Source organism: Rhamphochromis longiceps, linkage group LG7 (assembly GCF_057381845.1).
Source record: "Rhamphochromis longiceps isolate RC_006_pf linkage group LG7, R_longiceps_female_GT1.1, whole genome shotgun sequence".
Classification (NCBI taxonomy): Eukaryota; Metazoa; Chordata; class Actinopteri; order Cichliformes; family Cichlidae; genus Rhamphochromis; species Rhamphochromis longiceps.
Genome location: NC_140563.1, coordinates 49,828,179 through 49,848,612, shown reverse-complemented (window position 1 = coordinate 49,848,612; position 20,434 = coordinate 49,828,179). Strand labels below are relative to the sequence as shown.

The window sequence follows — 20,434 nt, the reverse complement described above, 5'->3', positions numbered from 1 at the left end:
CATGATTTTTATTCTTTTTTTTAGACACATCCAACAAGCTGTTCGCTGTTACACACGATTCCCAGAGGCATTAATGGAAGCAAGAAGCACTCCGAGAGTGCAAACCTCCACCATGAGCAGTATTTACTTATAAGAGAATAGTTTTGCATTTCATGTATATACTCATTTCATTATCTAAAACATACTGTAAGAAGTTTATATGGCAGTAAAAATCAGATACGGGCAACATGACAGATGTTTACATTGATTACAGAGACATTATGTAGCAGTAGGTCATGGATAATAGGTATTACCTCATTCCTTTTTCTCTTTCTGATGCTTTCTTTAAAGATCTAACACCTTTTAGGGTCAGCTTGAACGAAAGGCAGATGTGGGATTGTGAAATGTTAAAGTGAGGTCAGAGGTCAAATGTGACATGTTTGGTTGGAGCCTATAATGTGATATTTATGATCCCCATGTGCCAGAATCATTTCTGAAATGGTGCCGATAGAAACAGAAGCAGTTTCATTTGTAGCATAGTTTTAATGGTTAAAACAAAAATATTTTTAAACGTTTGACCCTGAAGAAGAGGTAAGAGGTCCAATGTAACATATTTAGAATCCCCATATATCATTGCCTGATCACTGATCAGGCCTAAGATTCTGACCGCTGAGACGTGAAGTCGATAACACCGATTATCTCCTCATTGTGGCACCTGTTTGCAGATGAGCTATACCAGGGAGCAGATGAACATTTTGTCCTCAAAGATGAAGCATGAACAATGGGCAAGTATCAAGATTTGAGCAGGTTTGACAGGGGCCAAATTGTGATGGCGACTGGGTCAGACCATTTCTGCACTGATCAGTATTGATCAAAAGTGGTCCAAGGTAGAAACAGTGATGAACCAATGACAGGGTCACAGGTGGCCCAGCTCACTGATGCATGCAGGGAACAAAGATTCCACAGATGGGTTAACATAGCACAAACTGCCAAAAAAGTTCATGTTGGTTCTGACAGATACAAGTGCATCATAGTTTGCTGTGTATGGGACTGCATATGTGCAGACTGGTCATGTGCCCATCTGACCTCTGTCCATCATCAAAAGCACCAACAATGGACACAGAAACATAAGAACTGGACCATGGAGTGATGGAGGTAGTGGCCTGAACTGATGATCTTCTACATCATGGATCATGGGCGATCGTGGCTCAAGAGTTTGGAGTTTGCCTTGTAATCGGAAGGTTGCCAGTTCGAGCCCTAGTCGTTGTGTCCTTGGGCAAGACACTTCACCCGTTGCCTACTGGGGGTGGTCAGAGGGCCTGGTGGCGCCAGTGTCCGGCAGCCTCGCCTCTGTCAGTGCGCCCCAGGGTGGCTGTGGCTACAATGTAGCTTGCCATCACCAGTGTGTGACTGTGTGTGTGAATGGGTGCATGACTGGATGTGTAAAGCGCTTTGGGGTCCTTAGGGACTAGTAAAAGCGCTATACAAATACAGGCCATTTACCATCACATGTATGACCATGGGCCCGTTCTTCGTACCTCGCTAAGTAGGTTAGCCGGATTAGATTGTTGACGATTTCGCGTGATCCTGGATCAGTCGGTTCCCCGAAGCTCATCCGGGACTTGCTGTCATAGCAACAGAGCCGTAAGCGTAAACCTGCTCGGGAGCAGGTTTACTTTATGTAAACAGGATTAGATCGCGGCCACGCAGGTATGTCCGCGTCATCATACGAAAGCAACAGCGATATTCCACCACTGTTTCACCATAAATAAATAACATCAATGTAACTAAAGACAATGCAGCACCTGATCCATTTATTGATTTCACACAGATACATACAGGTCATTTCCTAAAAAAGGGAAATGTATTATTAACATTCTATTACATGTATGTGATTATTACAGATTTAATTCATATTTCAGAGTAGCAATTGTAAATTACTTCGTGTAATCAAGATGAGAGACCACGGCTATAAAAGCGAAGGTGGATTTGGGAAGTCTGTCGCAGCCATGTCCTGTCCGTATACGCGAGCCACCCATTGCGGAAGGTGCAAGATTGATAAGGAGAGTCCTCAGAATTCAGCGTATATTGCGGGACAGACAGGATCCTTTAGCTCAGCGCGACAGTGTGCTCATAGAGAGATATCGATTTTCCCGTGAGGGTATTATTCACTTAACCAACTTGTTGACGAGGGGGTGCAGGACCACCACCTGTCTTTTTTTCCTCTGCCCTTTTCTTGGTTGCTGTTATAAACAAACAGATTATTCCAGGGTCTCTTTCCAAGAGACTAAAAGCAATATAAGTGATAAATATTACCATTCTGTAGGATATTCTTATATTTCACTTTTACCTGTTCCCATGTTCTAGTGGGTCCTGTCGTGGCTCTAATGTGAAAGAGGATAAAATATAACATATTATAATATAATGTAATATAATATTGGATAATATAGTGTAATATAATAAATCTACCCTACCGCCTACTGGTGTTGGCCAGAGGGGCCGATGGCGCGATATGGCAGCCTGGCTTCTGTCAGTCTGCCCCAGGGCAGCTGTGGCTACAACTGTAGCTGCCTCCACCAGTGTGTGAATGTGAGAGTGACTGAATAGTGGCATTATAAAGCGCTTTGGGTGCCTTGAAAAGCGCTATATAAATCCAATATATTATTATTATTATTAAATTACTTACGAGTTTAATTTGTCAGCAACTTCCTGCCAGCCCTCGCTCCTTGCTTTTGCAGCCTTTGCAGTGTTCTCTTGCGTTTTAATTAAACTCTGAAACTCCTGAAATCCCTCACTCAAGAGTTCTTGCTCTGCTGCCGAAAAATACCGAGCCGAGCGCGCTCCGTCGACATTTTCGCCGACCAATCAGAGGGTTGCCGATCAATGTTTCTACTATCGATGCGTAGCCCCTTTTACGACACCCAGTGATGTCACATTACTGCGTCCAGCTGTACTAATCGTCAACAGCAGGTGTGTTCGGGGAACCGGATTAGCGAGCTCACGGTTAGCGCGATGATTTGATCTTGGATGTAGTAAGCGACGTACGAAGAACGGGCCCCAGGGCCCTATTTCAGAAAGCCGGTTTAGTGCAAACTCTAAGTACACCCTGAGTTAACGAAAACTCTGGGTTTTCGGTTTCACAAAGCGAGTTTAGATTAATTCTGAGTGAGTTACTATGACGACACACTCCGTGAAGCTAACCTGCCCCCTAGCAGGTTTACTTCAACTAACCCTGACCTTCTCCGCCTCTTTGTCGGAAACCTGACTGTAGGAAGTGTCAGACATGGCGTGCTCCTTCCTTGAAGAGCCAGTAGATGTTGAAGCCCAAATTCTCCGCAGAGCTCTCCGCCGGGAGAGAGTGATTAGAGCGCGTTTGGACATTTTATCATTTCCTGATGATTTCCTGTGTGAACGTTACCGTTTTTCAGCACAATCTATAATTTATTTGAATAACATCCTCAGGCCTAATATTGCTCATGTGACACATCGCGGACATGCTCTCAGTTCTGTACATATTATTTGTATTGCACTTCGGTTTTTTGCAAACGGGAGCTTTCTGTATAATATTGGTGACGCTGAGCACATTTCCAAGGCTACCGTCTGTCGGGCAGTCAGGAATGTTACAGTTGCACTGAAACGTCTCCTGTACTCGTTTGTGGTGTTCCCCGGTCATAGACCCACAAGATTTATCAAAGAGGGATGCCACAAAATTGCAGGTAGCAGGATGAACAAAACTTAATTCATGATGTGGTGATACTTGAACTACTACTTAAATTTTACATTTATTTTCAGGGTTCCCAGGCGTGATCGGCTGTATAGATGGCACTCACATTCCAATCATTGCTCCTTCAGTAAATGAAGGAGACTATGTGAACAGGAAGTCTTTCCACAGCATTAATGTGCAGGTACATAGTTCCCTGTAGCATTTCAAACTAACAAATTATTTCATTATAGTAATGGATGCTAATTTGTGTTCTCTGCACTGTGAAGATCATATGTGATGCTGCCAACATTATCACAAATGTGGAAGCCAACTGCTCAGCCTCTGTGAGTGGTGGTGGTGGAGGACCCCCACCTGTTTTTCGGGCCTCCGCTTTTTTTCTGTTGGCTATAACGGGTCACATTTGATCATACAGAGTAAGCAAATATGTACTTGTAATGTGCTCAGATAATTTCAATAAGTGCTTACAGAAAGGAAATTAATGTAGCCTCTAACTGCAATTGATTTACATCGGACAAACAGACCAAGCACTATGGCTCATAATACAATTACACCTTACCTGTTTGGACTATATTTTTATATTTCATTTTTACTTGCTGCCAGGAACGTTTGGGGCCTGTTGGGTTGCACCTGCGCTCACATCACGTCACAAAATAAAATGTATGAAATAAAAAATAAAATAAAATAAAATAAAATATAATAAAATAACGTGATAAATGGGTGGAAATCCCTAGATCAGTGTTTAAATTAACACTCACGCATTGACTCTGTCGGCTTTGTTTTGCCATGCATGCTCTCTTTCTTTTGCAGCTGAGGCTGTGTTACTTTTTTTCCGCGGAATTTGCATGTTATCGGCATATACTGCCATCAGAATTTCGGCCTCAAGCGCTGTAAAATACATTGACCGCGCCTTCTTTCCCTCCGTCTCCATGGTGACTCGCTTGATCTGTGCTCCACTAATCAGGGCTTTATGTATCCTCGTGCGCGCGCTTAACTTGGGGTTAAAGCAACTCCGCGTTGACTGAACTAATTGTTATCAGCCTTTCTGAAACCGAATATTCCGAGTTGGACAGTTCGAGGTTACTCAACCCTGAGTATCGTTTTTCACTCTGAGTTTTCTAAACCGGCTTCCTGAAATAGGGCCCAGGTATGTGCATTAGCATCATCATCATCATTTTGCCCTTGAAGGAGGATTTAGAGGTCAAATGCACCATGATATTTTAAATGGTGTATATGGTATTTTCTGTGTTTAACATTTATAAGACTCATTATTTTTGAGTTAGAAGGCTTTTTGTCAAAAGTTAGCCTTGAAGACCTTGGTGGATGTAAGACCAATTTTAACAGACACACTAACAAAAACATAACCACCTTGGTCGAGGTAATGATTTCAGGGTGGTATACCAATCTGAAGCATCATCTTTATTAGTAATACCACTATAGACAAACAAGGACAGAGGTTTCCTGGAGATGTACAGATTTAATATGGGAGATAGAAGTATCACATACACATCAAAAACTCTTTCTCTCAACTGGTTTCAGTATGAAGACTGTCATAAGTTATGAAAGGCTGCTCGGAAAGTTTTATTCATTCCATTCTGGACGATTCACTTTTTGACACAACTGTATTACTGAACATTATAGTGTAATTAAAAAAACAAAAAACAAAGCTACGAGTCAGCCAGTGCTGTCCACTTTAGACCCCTTTAGAGGTTTGTTTGTTTTGTTTTTTAAGCCTTTAAGTGTCCCTGCTGAGTGAAGCTCTTTCAAGTTCAAAAGTCCAGGTCAGGATGTGTTATCTGTTCTTCTTCTTGTCTTTCTTGCTCTTGCTCATGGAGCTCTGAGGAGTATTTCCGGAGAGGGCTGTAGCGTGGCCGCTGGACTTCAGATGGTCAAACAGCTTGTTTCTTGTGGAGAACTCGTTATTGCAAGTGACACAACGGAGGTTCACTTCCTTCTGGAGGTGGAAATGGAGATAAGTGATGAAAGTGACGATTGTTTTCTAACAACAAGTGCTGCATTTGAACTAATGAGACAGGGTGAAGCATGTCTCGCCACAGTTCTCACATAATAATTAGGATTTAATTAACAATATTGTACAAAAGTCTTGAGCCACATTTTATTTCTTTAAATTAGGAAATAATGCAAACATACAAGGAAATAAAGCATATAAGTAAAAAAAGTCTTCAGTGAAGAGTAGCTGAATCAACTCAAGGTTCAGATGCATCAGATCATCTCTTTGCTGAATTTTTAAGATAGGCGATACGGTGCTACTACTTTGATCTTCCACTAGCCCTGTTTCCTAAAAAGCTTTTAAGAACACAGTCCAATCCATGCTGAGATATGAGATATTTCCAGCTCTTTGGGGAATCACTTTGTTTCCAAAAATCCAGGGGTCTTTTTGCCTGTCAAGCTGTCATCTGTTTTTTGTAGATTGCAACATCTTTAGACACTGTTGCAAAAGTGCCTAAGGACGCCGTTTAAAATAGATTCTTTGCCAATTTATCTCTGCAGTGTCAATCCAACACTGCTTTATTGCGTGAGTTAGGTGCATACTTTCTTTTTTTGTTGGAATGGTTCATATTTTTCTAGAACATTAACAAACAAAAAAAATGTCTGAAGATTCAGGTTCAAGGACTGGACTGAAAATGAGTGAAAAAATGTCTAAAGAAAAACTCTGAAAGACCTTCAGAAAATCTGTCTCCTTGAAAGCAAAGTATAAAGAAATGTGGGGCGGCTCAAGACTTTTACACAGTACAAGAAATATTTTTAAATAATCATCTGAATTCTGGATTTTACAAACCTCAGGAAACTGTTCTCCTGTGTGCTGCTTGACGTTCTTTGGTTTGTCTTTTCCTCCTCCCTTCTTTCCCTTCGTCTTCCCAGTGCTGCAGAGGTAACATTCACATCAAGGATACATTTAAAAAAATAATAAAAAATGTTATTACGCTGCACAATTTCACCTAGGAATTGGTTGGTTCCCTCCTCTATCGCACCAAGTTGAGCCCCACACATCCTCAATACAAATGACAGAGATTATTATTATATTATTTTTTTCTCTCCATTTCTTTTCGCCCATTTCTTTAACCCAGAATGAAAGAACAAACACTAACTGTCACATTGCTACAACATGCACATTATTGTAAAGGAAAGTACTCTTGAAGGAACACAACTCAATTCATTGTTCTGTTCATTTTGTCCATCATTTGGAAAGATTTTGGGCCATGGTGACATGCTGTCAGGGCTGAGCTATATCATACCGTTCACGGTAATACCGGTAATGTTGGGCAATGATAGGAAAATGAAACCTATCGTGCCTTTGTTTACATACGCGCATGGCGGAAAAAGTATGACGGCGGCGACGCAGAATGAGAACAGCGAAAGTGGATCGTTGAATGAAACTGATGAACCAGAAGTGGTTTGTAAAAATGCTGCAACTTCAGTGTGGAACTGGTTTAGCTTTCGTCCGTCAGATACACAACAAAGCACTATTTTTGGTAGAGCATGCTAGCGGGCCGTCGTTATTACCGTGTTTTTTGGAAAATACGGCACACTTAAAATCAATCCTTTGATTTTCTGACAATCGACAGTGCCCCTTATAATCCCGTGTGTCTTATGTATGAATTCTGGTTGTGTTTACTGACCTCGAAACGATTTTATGTACACGGCGCTCGAAAATCTGTCAAATGTTTCAGTACGACTTTGCTAAGCTACGAAGCCGCACCGCTTGATGGATTGTCGTAGCATTACAGCAGGCACCTCGCGGAGTGATACGTACTGTGCTTCAACATAATATTACCGTATTGTGTGTGTATAACCCCTTTTTAAGTTTTGTGGATATTATACATGGTTATGCTGAGAATATGTCGGCCAATTTCCACTGGAAATGCCTTTTTGGTTAAACTGTCAGCAAGGAATTTGCATTTGCACTGTTACATTTGTTATATAACTTTAATGCACATAAAAAACAGCTGCGTGTTTAAGTGAAAATACATTGATGTTTTTGTTTTTTTGCACTAATAAAGTTGAGGAGTTGTAAAGTATTTTGTCTAGTGTCAATTATACCGTCAGTTATATCATTATCGCAAATTTTCAAATGTATATCGTGATAAATATTTTGGGTCATGCTGTCCCCTCACTTTTAATAGACTTAACAGGTACTCGTGGCAGCTTTCAAACTAACTCAGAGTTCCTTGCTTCGTTAACTATTACACCACCTATCTCACTCACTCAAACACACACATATCAAATAAAGTGCTCAGGATAAAGTTTAAGGACAGTCTTGTAAGTATAAAAGCACTACAGGAATCTGACTCAAGAACCTCGGGAACAGGAACAACACCGCAGAGTTAACGAGCCATTTAGAAACAATCTGCAGCTAATCAAAAATTTGACATAAACATTAACAAGAGATTGTGCATGTAAGACTGAGAGCTCATATATTCAGCCATGTAGATATATATATATATGTGTTAAACGGGTATTAATTTTACACCCTGCCAGGCCAAAAAAGTGAGAGCCTTACTCTGGGTGATTACTGCAGTGATTAATGTTTCGGCTGGTAGCAGGTCATTTAACAGCTTTAGCAGCTTCTTAATTCTTGCTGGACCAAGTTGTTCAAGATCCCCATGTTTTATGATCTGGCCGTTGCTGTGGCGATGGCTTGGGGAAATAAGGGAGCGGCCAAGAAGTAAAAACAACTCAGAAGATTGTTGAAACAACTCAAATTGAATTAAGAGCTGCCTGTGCGATATCAAAACCTGGAAGGGTAGTGCTGAAAGTGAGAGCATTTTCACTCCTACAATACGAAGTTTACTCAAGGGACAGGGACTGAACAGCTGTGTAACCTTAAGAAAACCATTTATCAGTGAGGCTAAAGGACACAAAAGGCTTCAGTTTGCCAGGGAGGATTAACACTGGACTCAATGGAAAAAAGTCATGTGGTCCAAGTCTAGATTTACCCTTTGTCAGATTGATTGGTGCATTAGAGTAAGGGGGCTACATAAGTAACTGACATAAGAGGGCTGACGCTGTTGCTGACATTCACGCTTATATTTGTTCTTATGCATTATGTGTTAATTAGCGTGTGGTTTTGCCAGCAGATCAAAAAAAATAAAATTCTGAGAATTTTTTTCCACTCTTTGTTGTCGTCAGTTGTTTTTCTGGGACAAAAACAAAACAAGTAGCCGGACATGCACAGGAGGAATGAGTAGTTGTTGGCTGTGTTGACTCAACGTGTAGTTCCAAGGTCACATCATCTAACTACGTCAGGTTAAGGGTGCAGATTTCCCACTGGAGCATAAACCCCCAGAGGCGGATGAAGTGATGCACCCATCATGCCTAGCGTCTTGCTTCAGTTGGTCGGGTCTAGCTTCAGCAGTGAGGTCAGCTGACTACCTTAATAAACTGAATGACCACATTTTTTCCCACCATTACATTTTTCCTTTCCCTGATGGCACAGCTATACTACAAGATGGGAACGCCAGGATTAATCTGGCACATGAAACATGTCCAGATCTCACAGAGAATCTTTGGGATGTGCTAGAACCGACTTTACGCAGCAATCCGAATTTCCCGTTAATACAAGCTTTTGGTGAAAAAAATACACAAACAACAAAAATGAACAGCCATGCAGTGTATACCATCTTAGCTCAGGTTCTCAGCATGCTTCAACTTCAGCAAGACAGAAAAAAAGAGAGAGACAGAGAGAGAGAGACAGAGAGAGAGAGAGAGAGAGAGAGACAGAGAGAGAGACAGAGACAGAGAGAGACAGAGACAGAGACAGAGACAGAGAGAGAGAGAGAGAGAGAGAGAGAGAGAGAGAGAGAACAACAAAACAAAAGCAACACTTGACCAGAAGACAGACCTAGAGACAGATAAGAAACCGAACTGACCTCTTGACCTCTGTGGGAGGTAGATCATCCTGCTTCTCAGGCTCCGTGGGGTCTGCTGCTGACTTCTTGGAGGCATCTTCCTCACAGGTGGTCAGTGCTGGTTCTTCCTCGTCTTCCTCCCCTGGAGCACTTTGCTATGGCATTGGAAAGAGAGGGCAGAAGTCTTCAGAAAGATTCAATTCACAAAACCAGGCAAGAACAACACAAGCGATGATGGTGATGATGGTACGCACTGGGGCCGCTTTCTGCTGTTTTCTTTTCCGCTTCTGTTTTTTGGACAGCCTACAGGAGTAGAAAGAGAGCTCAATAAAAACAACTCAACCTTTTTAATACGATGCATCACCAAGAAGTTAAACAATTAGTATGCTATTAAATGGACTAAATGGGAGCCAAGCGCCACTAAATGGATTGTTTTCACTTATTTGTGCATTCATATTTGTATTACCTCTCCTTTGCATTTTCTCCACACTGCCTGATTTTTACATTTCCTAATGGATTTCTGATTACATTATGCTTGCCAATCAGGGTAGCAGAACAGTAAAAATCAAGTTTTGAGAAGGAAAAAAGACATAAAAAAATACAAAATTAAATATATACTTTTGCCTTGGCTTTTCCTCTTCCTCCTCTTCCCCCTCATTTTCATTCTCACTTCCCTCCAGATGCAAACCAAGTGCATCGTCTTCCTCCTCCAGCTGTTGCCTTAGCAAAGCCACCATCTCCCGATGCTTTTTAGACTTCTCGTGGTTTTTCATGCTGTGAAGAGGTGGTGAAGAAAGGGGGAGAAAAAATATAAAAAGCGTGATGCACACAGATAACAGTGATGACGCTGTTCAAACTCATCTGAGATATATATAAAACAAAGAAAAGTTGCAACCTTTTTGAGTGCAGTGCTGAAAAGGTAACGTTTCACACTCACGCTTTATCTGACTTGAAGGATTTGTCGCACGCTGGGCAGTACAGATCATCGTAATCGTCAATCGTCAGCTCGTCTCCATCCGGCTGCTCGGCCTCTGTGATTGAACATTTACATGCATTTAGTGTAGAGAGACAGCCAGCAAACAGGAGGCTTTACTGTACACAAGCTTTAAATCCTTAAAGTTGGATTAATGCTGCATTCCTTTTACCCTGAAAGTCGAGGAACCAGAGCTGACCATGTTCCAGTTATAGCCCTAGTCATAGCCAGAAAAACAGGCAGAGTTTTTTCTGTTTGATTTTTTTTTTTTTTTTTAAACCATTCTCCTATCAAAGTAGACCCTCTCAGTCATCACTGACAGCAGCTTTCTTCTGTTTTCCTTCATTAAAAAAAAGGCGCTGCAGCTCGTTCATGGAAAGAACATAGTTGGTTCTCTTTATGGCTCGTTTAGGGAGTCACAAATCACAACAGCACAGTACAGATTAAAATTCTACACTTGCTGCTGCCATCTTGGATTATAAAAGTCAGGGATTTTTGAGTGGGAACTTGGGATTTCGGACTTCCCATTTAATATGAACCACAGCATTAATGTTGATATAATATCAGCACCAATTGTATTTATTAGCACATTTATTTAAACTCAATATGCTTAAGACAAAAATCTAAAAACATACAAACCTGCAAGAGTTTAAGATGAAAACACAAAAAGTAAAATACAAAAAACACACACACATAATGTGTGTAAGTTATTAACAGCAAGCCTGTGATAATAAAAGTGGTTCCGTCTGTTTCTGAGTGTATGCACAGATTTGATTGACCTCAGGTTTGCAGGCAGCTTATTCCAAAGAACAGGACAAGACTCAGACAGTGTTCAGTTCCTGCTGTTCATGCCAGAAAACTGAGGAAAGTTGTGACTGGATATGCTTATTATCAGAGATTTTATAAAAGGAGGAGATCTAGCACACAAAGGCTCCTGAACTTGATCCTACATGGGATGGTGGTTGTCCCACTTTGCTCACAGACAGCCAATCGGCCACTGAATCAGCTGCCTGTGGTGGCAAAAAGTATTCAATGCATCAACAGTTTTCTAAGTAAATACATTTCTAAAGGTGCCATTGACATGAAATTTTCACCATATGTTAGTAACAACCCATCCAATTCACACATGCAAATAATTGGAGGTTTGATTCAAGTTTTTTGTAATAATGAGAAAAGACACAGGGAAGAAAGGAAGGAGCAATAAGGTGTGGAAAGTCATAACAGAAGCTGAAATCTATCAGCAATTACAAAGCAATCTTGCCACTTAGTGCAAATTATTATCAGCTGTTCAGTCCCAACTGATGGCTTATAAAAAAGATGTCTCATTACCAAGGTAATGAAACAAGAAACATCTCATGATGCGTAAAACCAGTGAGCTCTCACAAAACATACTGATAGCAGTATGTTTTGAAGGTTCCAGTGGGCACTGTTGGGGTTATAATCCAGAGGTGGAAAGAACACAATTTCATCATGAACCGACCATGGACAGATGTTCCCCGCAAGATGGACCAGGCTTAGAAGAGTTGTCCAAGAGCCAAGCACCACAAATACTGGGAGAGTACAGTCTGGTCAGATGAGACCAACATTGAACCCTTTGGATGCCATAACACACCATGTTTGGAAGTCAAAAGGCCCTGCATATCACCCCAAAAACACCATACCAACAGTGTAGTTTGGAGGTGGGAACATCACAGTGTGGGGCTGTTTTTCAGCATGTGGCACTGGAACGCTTCATCTAATTGAAGAACGGATGAATGAAAAAATGTACCGGGACATTCTTGATAATAATCTGCTGCCATCTAGCAGGATGATGAAGATGAAACGAGGGTGGATGTTTCAGCGAGACAATAATCCCAAACACACAGCCAAGGAGACTCAACTGGTTTCAGAGAAAGAAAATAAAGCGGCTAGAATGGCCCAGCCAACCACCTGACCTGAATCCAATGTAAAAATCTATGGAAAGAGCTAAAGCTCAGAATTTATAGACGGGGCTCACGGAGCCTTCAGGATTTTAAAGATGTTTGTGTGGAAGAATGGGCCAAAGTCAATGCATGCGACTAGTTTCTCCATGCAGGAGGCATCTTGAAGGCTGCTAATATTCAGATGCTTGTCATATGCTCAACTATTGGAATATCTGTTCAGGACTCGACAGTAAACGATCAAAGCCAGCAATGAGCACAACCAAAAAACTCACAATTGGCAATTTAAAAATCTGATATTCTGATATAACAGTCGATTTTTTTCCCTGTCAGCCACACCAAACATCTGTAATTATTTATTTACTCTTTTATGCTCTACTGGGCTCGGGTCAACTGATTCTTGTGTTTGTGGCATTCCAATTGCGTGCCTAAAAACAGGGAAGTTTCAGAGTGGCCTCTAGTGGACAAACTGTGCAATATCAACACAATCATAACATGGTTAATATCTAATATCAGCTGATAATATCGGCCTGCCAATAAATTGGTTGGGCTCAACTGAACATGCAACAGCTGCATGCAGACAGTGTCACACCAATAAAAATGAACACATCACAGCCATTAATCATAAATCAGAAACAAACAAGACACAGTTTAAGGCTACGGCCGCTGCGACTGAGTCACCCCGAGTCGGCACTCATGATCACAGATGATCAGCCTCGCCGGCATTCGGTGAACTCTCTACTTCCGTTTTATGCAGCCGCAGCGGAAGGTGCACCGACTCCCGCTGAATTCACCACCAGCTGCGCCGCTGTTTCAATGCACGATTAGCCTTTCTTCAGGGTCGGCCGTAATACAAACATTATTCCAAGCGATACAATGTCGTCAGATAATGCAAAGGTCCTCATAAAAAAATCGCTCTATGACCTTTCGAGGCCATGCGCTGATCTACAGCCCAGCCTTGGATTTCTCTAACTCATAAAAAAAAAAAAAAAGATGTATTGCATGTCACTGAACTGCACTAACTTTAATGACATTGGCTACAGTAACTGTTTACATTCCTACAATTATTTACTTTTTGATACAAGCAGCTTTGAGAAGACCATTCATTATTGTACTACTTGCCATATATCATTTAAAATATAAAAAACATAAAGCAAACAAGGAAATGCTTCCAGTATGTTGCAAAATCCGTGACTGTTTTCTCAGACATGGACTCGATATATGCTCGTGTCTCAGATGTAAAAAAAACCCAACAAGAACAATAATAAAAAACTTCTTTTTTTCAGTATCTGCATCCAGCATCAGTTCATCCAACACTGCATTTACTGAAAACTTTACGCCCACACGACCAACACAGCTTTTTCCCTGCAGACTGCGCCTCAACCTTCATAGTTAAGGTAGCTGTGTTACATCACTTAGAACTCCTAGTCAAGTGCAGTTATGGGAGTAGCATGTCCAGTTCATCTGTATATGGATGTGTCCGTCTCTGATGTGCTGTTGAAGGTTGGAAAGTTAGAAAGCCTATAAACAGATGGGATAAATCCAGGTTTTAATTGGTCTACTGTTTACCAGTAAATGTGTCATCACTGTTTACATATTTGAGGGACCGCATGTTGTGTAGCTATGGAGCTGACCTTCTGAGGGCCCCTTTATAGCTGCCGTTCGGCACGACAAAGTTGATGTCAAATTGACGTCATGTCTGCTGTCGCAAGCCGCAGTTTCTGCCGGTCGTGAACCTCTCGATTTTTGAAACCTAGCGTGTTGCGCCCTTGCCGCTGAGTTGCAGGCATGAGTGCGTGATTGTGTCGGTTTGTAATGATTTATCAGTGCAGAAGGTCAGAGACTGACACATTATACAGAAGTTGCTATAGTTCTAAAAGATCAGACTTAACTGCTCCCACACCAGAGCTGACACGAAGGTGTTGTCTGAGTAACGACACCTATCGTTCAGCAGAATACTGCAGCGATGAGCATTAATACTTGTTGCTGTGTGGTGACGTTACCGACGGCGTATGACATATAATGGGGACACAAGTGTGACATGAGAGAAGGTAACCCTTACCTCCGCCTTCTTCGCTGTTCTTCTCCAGCTCCTCTTCCTCACTTTCAGATGCATCTCCAAACTCTTTTCCGTACTGAGCTTCTATCTGCTGCAGCTCCTTCTCGAGTTCAGACATGGCCGCCCAGCTCTGCTCCTTATACTCCTCTGCCAGTCTTGGATGGACATACAGAGCAGTGTCAGGAAGAAATTTTAAAAACAAAAACTCAAATCTGTCCCCAGCTACTCATCTTTTACTCACTTGGCCTGTTTGAGCTTCTGCTGCCGTCTCAGCTCCTCCACTTTCTTAATCTTCTCGGCATTCTGCTCCTCCACCAGTTTCCTGTGGGCCTGCACGCGGCGGTCGCGCTTACGCACAAAGGCCACCAGCTGTCGCACCAGATCGTTGCGCTCCTTTCGAGCTTTTTCTCGAGTCTTTTTGTTCTCCTTCTCCATGGCCCTCTTCTCCCAGCGGTTGGAGGCCTGCCTCGTATCGTACTCCTCCTTCCAAGCAAAGTTTTTGCGAGTGCAGAAGCTTTGCCAGTAGCCATAAAACACATGCACTACCTGCGATGCAAACACAGAGAAAGCAAGACTTGAAGAGCAGAACACAGATCTTTGTTTGTTTTACGCACGGGAAGTAGAAGCTAAAGGAAAACAAAAAAAAACTGCTTTCTGTTTGAAACAGCTGCTGACGTGTGTTTTAAAGCCTTACGGTATCGTAATCACTCTGCGAGTCCCCGAAGGGAGGAAACTCCTCTTCCTCTTCCTCATCTTCCACCTTGCTGTGTTCCATCTCCTCCTTAACAATGGACTCAAAAAGATTCCTGTAAACGGTGTAAAAGCCCTAGGGAGAAAGGAAACAGTAAAAGAAAAAATCTGAGAGACACAAAGAATTTTCTTTCCCACAGTCCCTCAGGGCAGCGCTGCCAGAACGATCAGCGAATGCTGATGCAGTAGCTGGGTTCAGGGTCAAGGCAGGGGTATGCTGTGTAGGCTGAGATGGTACAGCAATATACTTCAGAGTCTACCCTGACCCTCTAGTTCATTGTCATAGCACAAATATTCCACTAGGGGTCAGTCTCGCTCATCAGACACCTTCAACAGCCATTAATGAGCGGTCCACTGAAGCACATTGAAGATGGGAAGATAAAGGATCTCAGATAAATCTCCATCATTAAAATTTACAGCTGTGATCTTTGATTCTAACAAACGACAATCAGCTGATACCACGATCGACCAAAAAACGAATTTGTAGTCTTCAAGTAGGATCTACTTTGATAGTGAACCCCAACTTGATTTGGACCAAGCACACATCAGTTTCATTTTAGACAACAGCGTAACCTCCAAGACTGCACATACAGCTGCATTCAGCTCCAGTGGTTCTTTGTCAAATATATATTTTGGAAATTGAGACAAAAAATATATAAATAAAAAGCCTTGGTAGAAATTTTAATGCTTGCTTTACCTTGGTTTCTTTTATTAATTCACTTTACTACTCTCTCCACACTTTGGCTACGTCCACGCTAGCCTGGATGAATTTGAAAACTGTGTTTTTGTCTGAAAACGCTGCGCGACCACACATCGTTTTCGGTCGTTTTCACAGAGTTGTGCGTCCACATTGAAACGGCCGAAAACGCTTACGTTCCAGTACTGCATATACGTGAAACGCAAGACGATTCAACCTACCTCATTCCTGTCTACCGTTTATTTACTTGCCGGCTCTTTGAAACGTCGCAGCAAAATGCTGAGGAAAAGCCCCGAGTTTTTTCAATGGACTAACAATGAGGTGGAGTTGTTGCTGTGAGTAACACGAAAGTACAAAGTTGCAAAAACGAAGACAATTAAAGAATTTGAAGAAAAGCTGTTATCTCAGGTGTGAGTGGTGCCACAGCTCCAGAGTTGAGTTTCTCTTCCAAATGGCCCCAAACAACTTATGTGGGATTTGTTTTGAGTTCCAGGGCATTTTTATTACAGCCATGGTTATCGCACATCCTATCGAGTTTATCTCACATGGTTTACGCTCCTGGTAAGCCTCACAAACTTAAGCCTTGAATATACTTTCAATATCCATGAGTCTGCAACGGTCTGCTTGGGTAAGAGTGACGTGATGTTTGTTGAGCGGTAAACACTAGGGTCCACATGGACTCCAGTAGACGCCATGTCTGCAGTAGAGTATAATGACAGCTTTAAAACAATTTCTTTTCACGCCCACCAACAGATGCAGCACAGAGAAAAAAAATTACATCATGTTGGCTGGTAGTGTTTTTTGCCTTATTGAATTTCCTACTTTTTTCAATACGCATTTTTATATTTCTGGTCAAAAAAACTAAATTGTGTTAAATAATCTGATGGCTTGAGGCAACACCACCCTTTGCACACGCGATCAAACCCACATATACCTTCTCGTCATCTCCGTAGCCTGAGTAACATGTGACCGTGAAGTACTGCAGCAGGTCAATGCTGTCGTCTTCATAATCCCCACTGAGCCCTCCTTTCAGCAAAGCCTCCCTGTGATTGTCATACCTGTAACACAGGAACAGCCAGAAGCACCAATACAATTTATCAAGTCTGCACAAACCAGTACAGCTCAGACTATGAGCAAGGCTCTGGAATCTGAGGGTCGCATTATTCGGACTGCCGTGTTTGTACGAACCAAGCTCTCTCCTGTGGGTCACTCAGGACGTCATAAGCTGCCTGAATCAACTTGAACTGCTCTGCTGCTTCCTCTGCATTGTCCAAGTTTTTATCTGAAAGTTTCAGAAGGAAAAAAAACAAAACACTTTGTATTAGAGGGACTCCCTTGCCTAAAAGACTTATTGATAACCCCATGAAGCAGCAAATCATGATGGTGACATGTTGGTGCAAGAAACAAATAAAGAGATGAGAAATCCGACAAACACAACACAGTCTATAGCAGTGAATTCCTGCAGTGATGTCAGAAAAACACTCACAGCGATGTCACAGTTCTGAACTGACATCTTTTCCTGTTGTAAATGTTGTGATAACTATTTAAATGCTGTCCCTGACCCAACAGCCTAACTAAACAGGACTACAAATAAACTGAAAAGGGCAAACCCTCCCCGAAAACCAACTAAGACTAAACGGCTTAAATTGTAACTACAGTTTTTTAAGTATTCAAAAATTAGATTCTACGATAACTCAACATTAAATCCACTCCCACAATGCTAAATGTTATACACGTATATCTTAGAAGATGCTAACGTCTCAGTACCATTATTATACTGACAGGTTACTACCACTCACCAGGATGCCACTTCAAGGCCAATTTACGATAAGCTTTCTTCAAATCATCGTCTCCCGCGTCACGTTTCACACCCAACACTTCATAGTGACACTTCATTTTTAAGAGCAATCAAATAAACAGAATCAATGATCACGTTGTCCCAGGTGAGGTTAACGGTAGCATTCGACTAGCGACCGGCTAGCACACCCGCTGTATCTCTGAAAAAGTCAGACTTATTTAGCGGTAGCGACAGTAGTGTGATGTTAGCCCTTACATGTTTACTGTTTCTGTCACTTACAAACACCTTCTATATCTGAAGTTACTTTTAAACGCGTCTTGACACCGTAATACACACCACTGTGTGCGGGACTGTCTGAGCTGAAGCCGCTAAATCTCGCGAGATTTCTTCTTTGCTTCTTTCAAATACCAGTAAATTCAAAGGTGTGGCTGATCTTTGTTGCCCTCTATAGTTCAAACTTGATCTGTGATTTTTTTTTCCAGACTCAGAAGTTGTTAATTAATGTTAAAAATAAATACAATAAATAAAATTAAAATTAAAATCCGACTTCTGGTGAAAAATACGTGAAGCATTCAAATCAAGTCCTTTCCGTTCATCACATTAGCAAATGCTGCAGGTTAGATTAGCCTTTCAACATATGTTTTAATCCCCCCCCCCCCCATTTTCCCTTGGGGGTTGCCAGTTTTGCTGCTCTCTCTTCACAAACTGGAAGCACATCACTTTAACTTTCCGTGGTTACAGATCAGAAGGTATCACTACACTTCCTCTCATGCATTTATCCATCAGTTAACTAATTTCCTTTTAATCAGTCTGTATCAAAAACTTCATTTGAAACAAAGTGTCTTTTTTGTGTGTGCATCCTTACATTTGGTTTCAATTTCCTTAATATCCTGTGCATGCGCCCTGATTTTCTGTCTTTTAACAAAACCCCAAACTTAAAATCTGTGGTAGTTTCAAGTTCCATTTTCAAAGTTTGACTCTTTAACTTTACATTTACATTCTAGTTCAATTATTAGTGTCAAATCATAACAAATGCTATCTCACAGTGCTTTGCATTGCAGGTTCAAGACATTTAAACTTCCCTTCAGTAGAAAGAAGCCATCTGGAAGACAAAAAGCAGTGTTAATGGCGTGTACCAGTGACACACAAATGCCTGGAGAGTAAAAGAAAAGAGAGGCGATGTCTACCCACCTTTGTACTTTTAACACTTGTACTTCTTAACCCTGAGGAACCAATGGGGTCAGATCCGACCCCATTGGTTTACTAGGGAAACGATGGGGTCAAATTTGACCCCATGGGTTCTCCAGGGTTAAATTATCTCCTGGATTTTACAAAGAGGCAATAAAGGGAAGCTAATACGAGAGAAATACATGTGTTTTACTGTCACAGTCAATCTTTCACTACTCGTTCCTCCACATCCCTGTCTTCACGAGCTCATGGCGCCCTCTAGTGCTAACAAGAAAGCTTGATGCTTGTTGAAATAACTACTAAAGACCTAAATTTAGTATGTACCTCGCTGAAAACAAAGGTAATTTACAAGACACCCAAACTGCCACACCTCTGTGTTTTATTCTTTTATAATCAATCATTCACTCACCCACCGTGCTCCACCTTAGTCATTGTGAGCACATGAAAACCTACTTAGAACTAAACTTGAGTCATGTTACAATAAAAAATTAAAGAGGACCTTACATATTTTAAATCTGCCTTCATCTCGTGTTTATGGAGGTCAAAGATGAAAAATAAAACCTATATATAATGTTCAAAAACAAGTAAAACAGCGGCTTGTGTCAGCGGGTTTTGGATTTAGTCCATGGTTACATAAATCTCTGTTTGGGACAATGCAGTAATAATTGCAGAGGTCTTTTTATTTTTATTTTTTTTCCTAATCTACTTTGTTCTGATTAATGCCTTTTGTGTATGTTTCTCCACACGCAACCCTTTGCGTGTCTGCAGTATTGTTTCCACCAACAGGAAGGAGCAGGTAATTATAAGCAGATTAGGAAGTGGTAACAATGACTTGAATGCTATTCTTCTTCATATAGGAAAACATCCCACTGGGTATTGTCATCATCAGTGCCCAGAAAAGAAAAGACATCAGGGCTCATGATGACATTAATAAGGGAATAATAAAAGGAAAGAAAAAAGACCTATGGGTGCATGGCTGCAAGGGTTAGGATATATGTTGTGTGACAGCAGAGATGAAGATGAGGACTTTGTGTGGTGCAGGCAGCCTGGAAACCGTGGCAGCAACATAAGCGTCTTGTCATACTGTATTTCAAAAATAACCAGCCGTTATCAGCATCCTGTACCCTAACATTGGTGATCAGGATAAGCGGTCACACATAGCTGGTTACCAACTCACTTGGTCAACTGAGCAAGTTCTGGGGGAAATGATTATTCAATCCCTTGCAGAATTAGTTTGCTCGTTTACAAAGAAATGTCTCTAAAGAAACAGTCTCTAATCTTCACAGTAGTTTTAATGGAGAGACACAAAAGATAAAACCAGAAAATATAAAACACACACACACATTACATAAAAGGTATGTACCTGTACTTTTACAGTATTTGGTGAGGAAGAAACACTTTTTGGCTAGTAAAGCGGTAAGACGTTTCTTATAGTTGGTCACCAGGTTGGCAACCAGATCAGGAGGGATTTTGGCCCTTC

At 41.4% G+C, this 20,434-nt stretch overlaps 1 protein-coding gene across 1 annotated transcript; it reads right to left on the bottom strand.

Moving 5' to 3' along the window:
• Positions 1–5,157: 5,157 nt before the first annotated feature.
• dnajc21 (DnaJ heat shock protein family (Hsp40) member C21) lies at positions 5,158–18,147 on the bottom strand. Its single transcript, XM_085414072.1, has 12 exons — positions 17,768–18,147; positions 17,157–17,250; positions 16,903–17,026; positions 15,216–15,347; positions 14,763–15,067; positions 14,525–14,676; positions 10,508–10,601; positions 10,189–10,344; positions 9,825–9,873; positions 9,592–9,725; positions 6,501–6,585; positions 5,158–5,654 (listed from the first exon to the last, which is right to left on the bottom strand). Exons 1-12 carry the CDS (start codon positions 17,862–17,864, stop codon positions 5,493–5,495), a joined length of 1,584 nt encoding a protein of 527 aa, XP_085270198.1. The 5' UTR covers positions 17,865–18,147; the 3' UTR covers positions 5,158–5,492.
• Between the last annotated feature and the right edge of the window lie 2,287 nt (positions 18,148–20,434).

Excerpts from the sequence above, each read along its gene's own strand:
- dnajc21 (XM_085414072.1), bottom strand. The coding sequence starts at position 17,864 with ATGAAGTGTCACTATGAAGTGTTGGGTGTGAAACGTGACGCGGGAGAC. Across the intron at positions 17,027-17,156 it reads GACCCACAGGAGAGAGCTTG|GTATGACAATCACAGGGAGG; the intron begins GTTCGTACAAAC and ends CCTGTGTTACAG. Across the intron at positions 10,602-14,524 it reads GAACAGCGAAGAAGGCGGAG|AGGCCGAGCAGCCGGATGGA; the intron begins GTAAGGGTTACC and ends GTTCAATCACAG.